The following is a 13,345-nucleotide window of genomic DNA, read 5'->3' as shown; positions in this document are numbered from 1 at the left end:
GCCCACTTAGCCCTTCTGTTTACACTATGGCAGAGACAAAGCTTTGGCCAAATGCTAGCCTATCAGCTTACTGAAGGACTGTCTGGGGGATGAATGTGCTTACAAGGGGTGTCACAGATCAAGCACAAGCAAGAAATAAAGGCTTTATCTGGGTACATTTATCATTTCTGACAGAGAAACCTGTTTCAATAGGAAAGGTTGTGCCGACTTTGTTACAAGCTGAGTATCACAGACAAAGATGTTACACAGAAATTGTGTCGGATTGTTGTAGAGCAAAGCAGGTGCAGCCAAACAAAATTTAGGAACACATAGTGGGTTGTAGCATATTAGGTTCACAGAAGCAGGGTTTATTTAGTGCTACATGAGTTTAACAAAGCTGGCTTTGAAATGGCTTTGTGAAAGCGTGCGAATTCTGTGTCTGTGAGTTGACCTGCTACAAGAGCTCAGCATCAGAAAGAAAGCTCTGTTACAACCAGGAAAAGCCCTGTTTGAATAGAGGGATGAATGCAACCGGCCTCAGTGCTTTCTAGTCCCTCATTCTCTCCTTCGCTTGTTCTCATCTTCATACACAGACACATGCAGGAGATAAGCTTAGGAGAATAAGTTGGCAGAAAAAATGGAAAACATTTCCTTACTCAAATGCTTTGGGTAAGAAAATGTTTCTGTTTAACACATTATGTCAAGACTATAATACCAGGTAATTTTCCAGAATGCCTTTAAATATACTAATGAGGCTCTGTCCAGATGTTTGCCTCTTGCAAAACTAATTTGGATTTTTGGCGAATACCTGCGCAAGAAACTTGATCTCAGGCATGCTAGCACAGTTCACCCATTAAATGCTTTAAGAACAGTGATAAGCTGACCAAACCCTGCAACGGTACACCAAAACAAGCCTGTTCATCAATGTTTTCAACAATGTAAAGCTAAGACCAAGCGAAAGCATTCCTTGCACAGATCAGCGATTATGGCTTTGTCAAGTGATAAACTCACACTGTTAAGCTTTGCGAAATTACTGTGTGATTTTAAGCATGCAGGGATTTTAGGTTTGTCAGGTCTTAGTGCCGAATCACAGAGCACAGCACAAGTCCTGAAGAGGTGCCCCACTGAGAGCTAACCTGACAAATCAGCTGGATTGAAACCAGTACTTCCTGTCTTTGTGCCTTCTCACCGGGGTCACTCAGTGGGAGTACAGGAATGAAGTTGAGATAACGGTTGAGGCAGTTGTCCTGACTTTTCACATGAGCACAAGTGTCAGGATTAACTGTTGGGGAGAGGTTAAGGATTGCTAATGTAAATACTCTGTGTTTTGGTCTGGTTTTATCTAACCATTTCAATTCCCTCCTCTTTCCAGAATGCCGCTAATGGCGTGACTGTGGGAACACCACACAAGGCAACCATCACCATCCTGTCCAATGACAACGCCTTTGGAATAATTGCCTTCAACTCAGTAAGAAACCCATCATCCACTTGCGTCTCGTCTTTGCTTGTTTATTTACAAAAACTCCAAATTTTTCTCTGTTGGGTAGTCAAAGCTGCCAGAACTCTTCACTTGACTCTTTAGGAAAATGTCAATAAGATATGCTAAATCAATCATCCTCCCCAACAAGACCTCTTGATATATTCCTCCTATACAATTTAAAATATATGAATCCTGCTGCAGGCATTTTCATGTTTGTACAATGCTGCTTCAGATTGGCATTTGTCCTCAGGTCACCAATGCAACAAAACTTTGAAGATGCACTTGCATTTAAGAGCAGTTTTACCAAAAATAAAGCCACTGATGTTTTCGCAGATTGTGACAGTTTGGGTTGGCTTTAGAAACCAGTACTACAGTAGGACAGTCATGTCAGTATTATGACTGTAGAAGTGACCATCTAGTGGTTGCCTTATCAAAAGGAGCAGCAGATGGTCTTGCATGCTGAATCATGATTTGACTTGCTTAGAATCAATAAAAGCCTTCTGCCAAATGTCCTAAATGTATTCCTGTTTATCATTTCTTTGCTTTTTTCTTTGCTTTTTTGTTGCATTGTCCTAAATTTCTTTGGATTTACAACTAGTTTGACACAGTCATCGAACTGGAATTACATTAAAAACATTGATTTTTATCAGATTTATTTACTAAAACAACGTTTGGTGCACAGTTGTGTGTAACTGCTTTATTCCTGCTCCCAGACTTTTCCCGATTCACTTCAGTTAAGTTTCTTCATTAGCCAAGTCATTTATTAGGAGCAGTATTGACAAAGAAACAGAAAAAAACTTCAAATTTAAAAAAGAAGTAAATGTATAAATTAAACAAATTAGGATTCTATTTTTGGTCACTATCATATATAATGACTAGTATTGTTGAAAAAATGTACACACAATTTCAAAATTGAAAACACTTAATGCAAAGCACAGGAACAAAAACAGTTAACTAGGTCCGAATAAAATCTAACAAAGGAAATCAAACATTGCCTTGGTTATATTGTTTTTGTTGGCAGTCAGTTAACATCATTTGATAAATATCTGTCTTTCATTTTTTAATTCCTTATTTGTTCTGATAATTTAGGGTCTATTTAAACTCGAATTTGCTTTCATGTTTTGGTTTGTTACTGCAGTCTTCCACATGTGACATTTTGCTTTGTTTCATAATTGGGTTGATTCTACTTGACAAAGGAAACTGTGTTGAAACTGATTAAACTGAACTGATTGGGGTTGTGTTTGTTTTGCCTGTCTTTATCTCAGACTGAAGAGATTGTAGTTGATGAACCCAGAGGACGGGACCATGATGTGCCTTTCACCCTAATTAGAGAAAAGGGAACATATGGGACTGTGACCGTGAACTATGAGGTGAGAGGGCAATGAACATAAAAACAGCATGACTAACACACTGTACTGCCTATTCAACAGAGACTGTTATACGTATATTTCTGACAATTGGGCTTAGTTTTACCTTGATGAAAGTGTTTTTCTAAATGTATACCACTGTACAACATATTAACCAAAAAAATTAAATACATGCTCAAGGTAAAACGTCACTGTGTTTCTTCTTTCTGTCTTTCCAGATCTCTGAAGGTCCCAACCCTGCTTCTGAAGATCTCAGCCCAGACCGAGGGAACATCACCATCGATGTAGGACAGGATGTCGTGCAGTTCTACATCCTCATTAAAGATGATCAGGTATTGAACTGGCTCATCACTGTTAAAACCACCCAGCTTTAGTTCCACCTGTCTCTCCTGCAGTGTTTTTAACAATGTCAGCTTTGATGATGTAGATGAAAAATGTGCTGTGGCTCTTTAAAAGATTATTATTATTAAGGATCTGACATGACATTTGGATGTGCCTTCCCATTCAGACCTTACAAAACTTAACAATGACTACTTTAAAAAAACAATTTCAGTCATATTCTTACTCATCTACTTGGTTTAGTTTTGAATTGTATGTGAATGCGCTTGTCTTCCTTTCTGGACCAGATCCCAGAGGACGATGAGGTGTTTTCAGTGCGGCTAACGGGTGTGGTAGGTGGAGCCCTCCTCAGGCAAAACGCCAGCAGCGTCCAGCTGAGAATCCGGCGTAATGACAGCCCGCTGCGGTTCTCCCACTCTGTCTTGACAGTACAAGAGTCTGCGGCGGTCATTGCCCTCAATGTAACCCGTGGTCGATTGACTGAAGATGGGCCTCTTGTTGGCTCTGTTGACACTGAGGTTCCTTTCTTTCAATCCAGTCATATGTTTATCTAGACTTTTGACTTTTACAATGCACAACCACTTTAATTATGTAAGTGCCATCAAGAATTTTGATGCAGAAAAACCAACAAGTGTGAGATAAATTTATCAAAACCCTTTGTGCTATACTGTCTTTAGGTTTCCATAGGTTACAAGGTAATGACTGGTGAAGGACTGGGCAGCGCCACACCAGCTGTGGATTTCCTAGACCTCCAATGCAACGCCATGCCATGCGATGTCACGACAGTTACATTCCCTCCATTTGTTTACAAAACCAGCCTGCTGTTCAACATCAGTGATGATGACATGCCAGAACTTGCAGAATCCTTCCGTCTGGTCCTGCTGGAGGAGACCATCAGAGGAGATGCTGTGCTCGTATCACACAGTACTGTGACAGTGACCATCGAACCCAATGATGAGCCTCATGGTGTCCTGTCAATTAACAGCAGCATTCAGCCAATCAGCATCAATGAAGATCTGACAATGAGGTGGATAATTTACAGATATTCAGAAAATTGTGATGACAATTGTGTCTTGTAAATGCTCTCTAAATATATGTCCAAATAAATAAAGGCCAATTACATCCAATATTGTCACCCCCACCCCCAGATTTGAAGGCATCACTATTATAAGAACTGGAGGCAGCTATGACGACGTGTCTGCAAACTGGTCCATCAGCAGAAACTCCAGTGATCGCTCACCAGTGTCAGATGACTTGAGTCCAGAAGAAGGGACGGTGAGATTTGCTGACGGTCAAATGACTGCTGTGATTCCAATAAAAATTGAGGCAGATGATCAACCTGAAGAAGCAGAGGCGTTTATCCTTAAACTGCTGCCTGATACTGTAGCCGGAGGGGCGAAGGTGGACGAACCCATGGAGGTGTGTTGAAAAGAGTTTTTGTATTGTTTTGGGTTTGTATGCGAAAAAAAAAAGGTGGCTGCACTTGCTACATATAATCTATAAGTTGCTGCATGTGTTATGCATGTGTGTGTTTATGTGCGTGACCTCCTGTAAGGTACAGTGTCAAACTTGGCACATTCCGCAAAAGTCGACCCTTTGGCGCATAACTTTGATCCATGGGTGTTCCCTTAATGTGGCTAAAACAAAACAAAGCGGAAACAGCAGGCGCACTCCATGTGTGGTGTCTCTGACGGCTTTTTTTTTTTAAATGGTGACAGATTTTTATAGCTTCCATCTTTGTCCAAGCCTCTTTGCTATGTGTGAAAGAGGTGGGCAGATCTAAGTCTTGTTTATGTTCAAGGCGTAAGATGTGACATGCAAACACACACCAGAACACCACTTCAGGCTGTGGGACTTTAGGGTCTGTTTACCATCTGTGCAGAAAGAAGTTGACTCAGCAGAAATTCAGTGAAGAATAAACAAACAACTGTAGCATGAAGTTAATCAATGTTGTCTTTTGAAGCTGCAGATGATATATCGCACACAAAGGAACTGATATACACATTACTCTGAGCTGTGAATCAGCTGTTGTGAAAGTGCCAGGCAATGCCTGAGACAAGTGTAGGTTCCAGGGAAATGAGTGAGCCACAGTTAAAGGCTCATGGAAACTACTCTAGCAGTCTTAGCAGAGTTAATTAAAGAGGATGCCTCTCTAAAGTTAGCTCAGGCTCTGTTTTACTACTTTGAGTCTCACTTGTTTTCTTTCCTCTTTCTATTCCTCACCTCTCCTTTTTCCTTCTTACGACCAAGATATAATCTTAGTAACACGAAAACAACACAGGCAACAAAATTCTCCAATGTAATTGATGGTAAATACTGGCTTCGTTGCAATTACCCCCTCATAACTTGATCTGTTAGCTTCCTTCTCACTGCACACAGCCCAAAGTCACTCCCTTAGACAATTTAGCTACAAATAAAAGGAAGAATGTTGATGGTATATTTTGTTTTTTGGTCATTCTTTCATCAATACTTTTCTTACACAGATTTGTTGATTTTATTCCTATTCTTTTATCATTCTTCCTCCTTCCCCCAGATGGTGTTCTACATCCAAGACAGTGACGATGTCTATGGGCTTTATCGGTTTGACCCAGCCAAGGAGCCGAGCATCCAGAGTCAACCTGAGGGCCGTTTCCTTTCGCTACATTTTGTGCGAGATGGTGGTACGCTGGGTAACGTCTCTATGACTCTCACGGCCCTCTACATTCCTGCAGGTCCAATAGACCCAGCACTGGCCCGTGACCAGGTTCTGAATGTTAGCAGGTCTATTAATGTGGTGTTTTCCCGTGAGCGGATGGTCCATGTCACGCTGCCAATCAGGAACGATGCCTTTCTGCAGAACGGCGCTCATTTCTTAATACAGGTAGCAACTCTACAAGCAAAGTGTCTTTTCCCCTGGTTTTCAAGATTGTCTGATTTTTTTTTTAACTTGCAGCTTTTTGCACATCTAAGAATGCCATCTTTTTGTTTGTGTTAGCACTCTTTTGACAATTGAGTGCTGTCCAAAGTTTAAGTGCCTCATTTGGATGTGTGAATGGTTTGACATTGGCACTCAAATCTGGCACGTTGCTATGGGATTTGCCCAAACTAACAACATCACAGGGCCCTTAAAGCTAGCAAAAAGTACTAGTAAAGTCTTCTTGACATTCTGTAGAACTGTAAAGGCGTCACACACTTTCTGCCTCATTACTTTAACACAGACATGCACAAATGTTAATGGAGTGAATGAAGCACCGACAGCGACAGAACAGATATAACCATTTTTGATAAAACCGCTTTGTTTTTTGTTTTTTGAATCTTTGTTTCATTAGCTAGGGAGCCTGTATGAGCCTTCTATTTGATGAACTGTTTCTTCTGTTTTCCCTCAGTTGAACATACTGGAGCTGATAGATATCAGTCCCTTAATTCCCTCCAATAGCCCAAGGTTTGGGGGACCTCTAAACTGGACTTTGACTGTCACCCCTGACATTGCTAATGGTGAAATTGGCTTTACAAGTAATGCCACAGTGGTGGTTTATGAGCCAGAGGACATCAGTGCCAGTGTGGTAAGATATGACTCCTGTTTTCAGCAGCAATAGATACAAACAGTATCAATTCTGTTACACTTGTCTCAATTTATTTATAGAAATCTGCAAATAAATTGCAGCGGACATTTTAAAGCAATTTCTAGTGAAGACCATGAATTTCTTGACTGTCACCATACTGTTCATCATTTGTGCTAAAATGAATCACCAGTGTCAAGGAGAAAAAAGTTTCAATTTTAAAACTGCACTTGCTTTATAGCGACAATGCTGGCAGTTAAAACAATTCTCTTGGCCTTACAGTCTCTGAGTAATTGAGTGTTACGTGTGTTTGTGTGTGTGTGTGTGTCTATATAAGAGGTTAATTCTAATGGTGCTTGGTTCAGGTGAGTCTCCCTCTGCGGCGTGATGGGACAGACGGTCGGGCTGTCGTGTTCTGGAGCCTTCAGCCAACCAGAGCTAATCGTGACGATGTAACTGCTAATGACCTGAAGCCTTTCAATGGCTCAGTCGTCTTCCTCTCCGGCCAGAGTGATGCCTTCATCAATCTCACTATCATGGCTGACAATGTCCCAGAAGTCAACGAGACTTTACTGCTCAATCTGGACAGGTAGGGACATTAAACTCTGGGAAAATCTGTAGTTAATCAAGCGTCATCAAGGCCTATTAGAGCCTCCTGTCCATATGATAACTGCACCATAATAACTCTTAGTGACTGAGAGAGCCTTGCATCGTTCCACTGCCAAAAATGTGTGTGTGGCGGAATAGGAGGGGGGGTATCTGTTAGCATCTGTTAGTTCACATTATGATGAGAATCGCGGCTTTCTCTCCCTCCCACTCCTCCCCTGCAGGGTGGAGACTGCACGCTTTACCGTGTACTTTGGGTAAGTGCAGCTAGGAGTGAGCCTGGTTGTTTTGTGTGGCGTGAATCAGGTCTTTGTTTGTCAGAGAAGTGCCTACTTCAGGATTTCTGGGGTCTTTGGTCAACGTAAGGATGAGGAGGACTTGGGTAGGGTGGGGTATTCTGCGTGGTGTGAAAAAAGGGGACCCAAAAGAGAGTGGCTGTTGGGAGTAAAAAGAGGATCTTCTTTAACCCGTCTTGATTGTGTAACCTTTTTAAGATGTCAATGTTTTTATATACGTGCAGCGCATTGGCTGTAGCCGTTTGTTTGGGGTGTTTCATTCCGTCATGTCTTTGTGATGCCCTTGATTTTGTGAATGCTTTGCTTCCATTTTCTCAGCATACACACATATACACACTCCTGGGAAGCAATAAAGATGCAGGCATGCAGCTGATTGACATGGTTATTAAAAGAGGTCTAAGCTGCAGAGCTTCAGCATATAGAGCCAACAGAGAAGGAGCATCGCACAAAGCAAGGAATGCATTAAGATGTTTGAGAGAGAGTTGAGCTTTTTAGCTGCAGTTATTCTTATTGCTGATAAAGATACTTTATTAATCCCCAGTGGGGAAATTCAGGTGTCCAGCAGCCCACAGTGTGTGACATACATTCAGATTCATCCATACACAGTAAAAAAGATAAACAGTAACAAGTAAGATAAATAACAGGTTAAAAGCTACTATCACTAGTAATAAAGTGGACATTAGCAAGATTTGTTGTATAGTCTTATCACGGTCGGTACAAATGGCCTCCTGAACCTCTCAGTCCTGCAGCGCATAGAAAGAAGACGTGCACTGCAACTGCTTTGCTGAGCGGCCACAGTTTCATGCAGGGGAAGTCTGCTGTTCCTGAGGATGGAGTTCATCATGCCCCTCATTCTGTTCTCCACCAGTTCTCCCACAGAGTCAACCCCTCTTATTCCTCTCTTTGAGCGTCATATGGTTATAGAAAATCACATCACTTAAAGTCCAAGAAACTGCATGTCAGAGATGGAGTGGTGTTCTGCTGCACTGCCTCACATCAAAATCTAATACTGTGTATGTGCTTATGTGTGCATTCCTGTTTATGTCCCAGGAGTAATGTTGAGAATCAGATCCTGAAAGCCGACTTCACCAGCAGGGAAATTATCATCTTAGAAAACGATGATCCAGGTGGAGTCTTCGAGTTCTCCCCGCTTTCCAGAGGTCCATTTGTTATCAACGTGAGTCAAAGTGTAAAACTGCAACTGTGAGACTTGATTTAAATTTGTCTGAGAAATTACCTGCAGTAATCATTTTTACCCTGCAGCTCCCTGTAAAGATGGTATTAAATGCATCCTGCCTCTGGTACTTCTAGGATTAAAGTGTGTGTTTTATTGTTGTACTTCATTTCTATTGATTAAAATTTAGCAGAGCTGCAGCTGACAATTTTAGCTACACTTTTAGAACAGGTTTACTATGAGCGTTTACTGCCATATTATCAGAGTTTTTCAGAACACACTCTGACCTAGGAATGTAACAAGAAGACTTACTTTATTTCAAACTCCTCCCAGGTGTCTCTTATCCTGAGATAAGATTTTGTTCATTTTTTCCTCACAGTTGTGAAGCTCTGATTGGGAATTTGCTGATGTTTTGAGAGGTGCACATTTCAAGGAGATTTTGGGAGATAAGCACAGAATATTGTTATCAACCTTAATTTCTCTCTGGTCTCATAACATTTTTACCCTTTAAATCTAGGAGGGCGAGGCTGTGGAGCTGTGTGTGGTCAGAGAAAAGGGACAACTTCTGCCACAGCGGGTACAATATGAAATGAAGCCTTCAGGCAGCAGTGAGTTCTATGGGGCTATAGGCATCCTGGAGTTTAAACCAGGGGAGCGAGAGGTGGAGGTGGCTCTGGTGGCAAGGCCTGATATGGTTCCTGAGGTAAGAACATAGAGACTATTATTTTTATTATTACCAGTGATAAGAAGATTAGATAAAAAAAAGTTTTGCTTGATTTATTTCATTTTTTTTAAAATTTATGTTGACCTCCTATGGTTACATAAAATCAATTTCCTTCCCTAGAAAATGAAGTAACTCCGATAGCACAAGAACGTTTAGGAATTTTGCAAGCTTGTTTTGAAACAAGGCAGAATTACTCAGCAGGTTTTCATTTGCCTACATCTGTTCTACATACTGCTTAAAAGAAATGTGGTATTTCCTACAGCAGGCTATAAAGTTTATGCTTTAAACCTGACTTTAAAAAAAGCAAAACATTAAAACTGTGTGTTTGTGTGTGCAAATCTGTGTATTTGTGTGTTCATACAGCTGGACGAGACTTTCTCTGTGGTGCTTAGTAGCTACGGCACTCCACCCAGTCGTCTAGGCAACCACACGGAGGTCAACATCAAAGTACGGAAGAATGATGACCCCTTTGGGGTCATTGAGTTCATCCAATCAGGACTGACAGTGGCCATCAATGAGAGCAAAGGCAGCGCGATGCACCAGGGTACTTTGAAGTAACAGTCCTTTAGATAATAGCAATACTTGTCCATGTCAAGTGGCATCTCATTGACACTTAAAATGGACCTAATTGGAGTGAATCACACAGCTTTGGTTTGTGTGTGGAAGCTGATTTTAATGTGCTTCTAATGAAAACAAGAACTGTGCCACTTGTATTTTTGTGTAATACAAAAGAAAATGTTAATGCAGATAAACTGAGCTTTGGCTATCTTGTAAAGCACAATTTTTTCTACAAAATAAATTTTCTCAGCCTCTAGTTGTTAATGTATCACCCACGTTAGCAAACAAGCATGCATGGGAGCTGGACAATTAAAATCCTACAAAGTCTGTCTGTGAGACAAAACTATTATTTTTATGTACCAAAAATGGCAGTCTGTATTTGAAGGAAACATCAAAAGAAAAATGCATGACAACACAATTTACTGAGAGGTCAGTATCTAAATAGATAATCTCTGTGTGTTCTCTGTCAGCTGTGTACCCTGTAGTCAGGAACAGGGGTCGCTTTGAAGAAGTGTCTGTTTCGTGGATCTTGGAGCCATCGATGTCTGGAGATGTCAGCCCTCTCCAGGGAAGCATCACCTTCAAGGAGGGGGAGTACCTGAAAAACCTCACTCTCTTCTCTGTACCTGATGAGGTACAAACTACACTCAGAAATGCATGTAGTTGGAGCCCGATCTCACGAGGATTCGTGAAACTGTCACGTAAGTTTTAGTTTCGGTTTCGTGCGCACCAACACGATTTCGTCATGTTTTTCGTGCCGCTCACCACGAAATGCGCACCAATGTATTTTAAACGGCGGACTTTTCGTGCCACTCAGAACGTATTTCAAAAGAATGTGTATATTATATTTTTAATGTAAAACCGTGGCGAATCCAACGCTATATTTTGCATGACATCGTCCCTAAACATAACCCTAACCATAACCCTAACCATAATCCTAACCATAACCTAACCATAAGCCGGTGGTACACTTACCAATTTGCATAGGAATTTAAAGAATGTCCGGCGGCCGGCGGCCGCAAACGCGATCACACAAGCAGTATACGCCGATGGACAGCTTAGATCGTCATGAATCCGCCGGTATAAACCACTTTCAGATGTGATTACCACAGCGAAAAACATTTCGTGGTGAGCGGCACGAAAAACATGACGAAATCGTGTTGGTGCGCACGAAACCGAAACTAAAACTTACGTGACAGTTTCACGAATCCCCGTGAGACCGGGTTGGTAGTTCACAATGGAATTACATTATTTGTTTTGAATTTAAATTTATGGTTTTTTTAAATTTAAGATCCCAGAAGAAATGGAGAATTTCACCATCACATTGTTAAATGCTACCGGCGGAGCAAGACTGGGAGGCACACGCAATGCCAATTTAGTGATTAATAAGAATGATGACCCCATTTACTTCACTGGTAAGTGTTTGTAGATGAAGCATCAACTGCATGACTGACATTAATATAATGTAACTACAACCATCCACTCCTCTTGTCTCTGACATCTTTGTTTCCTCCAACCTGTCATGTGCACCTCAGAACCTACCATTGTGCGACTTCGGGAAGGCGGCGTGGCCAACTTTACTGTTGTGAGGGCAGGACGAACAGACTTTATGGTCACAGTTATGTACCGAGTGGAGTATGGTGACGCATCAGCAGATGATCTAACTCTGCTGAGTAACGACACATTGCTGGTGTATGACGTGGGTGAATGGACAAAGAACATCTCTGTGGCTGTTGAAGATGACGACATACCAGAGACTGATGAGCCTTTTTACATTGTTCTCTACAACGCCACAGGTGAGTACAGACTTCCTTTTAAACAAGTGATTTAAACTGGGATGCACTGGATATTATAAGGTCCAATTCTATTCTCATTATTAATTCCATTCATGTTAGACAAGTCTAGCAATAATGCCTGATCTGAAATTACCATCAACACCTTCTTCTCTGTTTAATCCTTCTTGTCTGGATACAAGTTGTGGATGTGCAAAGAGGAGCAACTAAGCTGAAGGTTCTCCTAATCCTAGTATTGTGTTTCACTGATGGGAGTGAAAGGCCAGTGGGCCCCAACAGAACCTTAATTATCAGACTCCAAACATCCTCAGACACAAAGGGCAGCCACTCCACTGACCTCTTTCTGCTGACTGATTGCCATTGAGTAGAGTTGAGTACGGGTTAGCCTCCAGTTTATGCCACAAGACTATCCTGGCAGGGATCGTGTCAAAAGTCAGTAACCCTGATGTTAGAAGTCAAACAAACTCATATTGGGACCTTGACATTTCTGTATCTTGCCTGTTTAATCATGAGCAGATTTGCATGCTTGTTACAGTGTAATAGTAGACTGGCAACTTAAAGTATGTGCTAGTTGGAGGTTATCGCAGCTATGTGAATGCTATTTCAGCAAAATGTCATATCACTGTAATTCCTGTTCCTACCCTCTTTGCATTTTTTAAAAAAATGCTGTAAAATGTAATGCTGGTGGTTGTTTAGTTTAACTGCTCTGCTAAAACAAAGTCTTTGTTTTTGCACCCTGGTTTTTCATGAATAAGAAGCCATCCTGGGCTTGGTTGCCATAGTTATTGTATGCAATGTTAATGAGGCAGCCTCCCCCCGCTGCATGAAATTTAACATGGCAATCACAATATGCCCAGTGCTGTCTGTCTGTCTGTCTGTCTGTCTCCCTCCCTCCCTCCTGATGTAACCTAATAATGTTAATCTACATACAGGCGATGCAGTTGTGTACGGAGCAGACACCGCTACTGTGGTGATTGAGGCCAATGATGATGCCAGTGGGATCTTCTCCTTGGAATCTGTAGAAAAACCCGTCGAGGAGGGCAAGACCAACAACTTTTTGTAAGGAACAGGTCTTCAATTTATATTTCTCCTGCAAATTGCCTATGTGCAAAAAAATGAAAAAGTTCTTAAGGGTTTTTCTATCATTGTATGCCCTTCTAAAACTTTATTCTTGCCCTTTCTCCTGTTGCAGTGTACAACGTGCAAGGGGCCATTTTGGCAAAGTTACAGTCTTCTGGCAGCTGTTTGCCAATGATTCAGTGACTCCTCTGGAAGAAAACCAGGAGTTTACAAACACAAGTGGCTCCATCACATTCATTACAGGTGAAGAAACTAAGGCTATTGTCCTGGAGGCCATCTCAGATAAAGATCCAGAGTTCAATGAGGACTTTGTCCTCAGACTAGTAAATATCTCAGGTGAGTTCAACTGGTCTAAAATTTAACATGGCATTTTATTTGAGTCATCAGCTATAAAATCTCAGCACTAGCAA

The 13,345-nt window shown here is 41.4% G+C and overlaps 1 protein-coding gene across 1 annotated transcript in view; it reads left to right on the top strand.

Moving 5' to 3' along the window:
- The window catches only part of adgrv1 (adhesion G protein-coupled receptor V1), a 124,190-nt gene that overhangs the window by 15,253 nt on the left and 95,592 nt on the right, over positions 1-13,345 (top strand). Inside the window, exons 4-20 of the mRNA XM_051950765.1 lie at positions 1,352-1,447; positions 2,725-2,829; positions 3,045-3,158; positions 3,453-3,683; positions 3,843-4,192; positions 4,314-4,584; positions 5,699-6,025; positions 6,531-6,707; positions 7,070-7,293; positions 8,657-8,783; positions 9,298-9,483; positions 9,868-10,048; positions 10,533-10,696; positions 11,354-11,477; positions 11,598-11,858; positions 12,788-12,914; positions 13,048-13,271. Of these exons, the coding sequence (XP_051806725.1) occupies positions 1,352-1,447; positions 2,725-2,829; positions 3,045-3,158; positions 3,453-3,683; positions 3,843-4,192; positions 4,314-4,584; positions 5,699-6,025; positions 6,531-6,707; positions 7,070-7,293; positions 8,657-8,783; positions 9,298-9,483; positions 9,868-10,048; positions 10,533-10,696; positions 11,354-11,477; positions 11,598-11,858; positions 12,788-12,914; positions 13,048-13,271 (3,289 nt within the window). The remainder of the gene's footprint in view (positions 1-1,351; positions 1,448-2,724; positions 2,830-3,044; positions 3,159-3,452; positions 3,684-3,842; positions 4,193-4,313; positions 4,585-5,698; positions 6,026-6,530; positions 6,708-7,069; positions 7,294-8,656; positions 8,784-9,297; positions 9,484-9,867; positions 10,049-10,532; positions 10,697-11,353; positions 11,478-11,597; positions 11,859-12,787; positions 12,915-13,047; positions 13,272-13,345) is intronic.

Source organism: Acanthochromis polyacanthus, chromosome 7, assembly GCF_021347895.1.
Source record: "Acanthochromis polyacanthus isolate Apoly-LR-REF ecotype Palm Island chromosome 7, KAUST_Apoly_ChrSc, whole genome shotgun sequence".
Classification (NCBI taxonomy): domain Eukaryota; kingdom Metazoa; phylum Chordata; class Actinopteri; family Pomacentridae; genus Acanthochromis; species Acanthochromis polyacanthus.
Note: the sequence above shows the minus strand (reverse complement) of the source record. Positions and strands in the feature narration are given on the sequence as shown.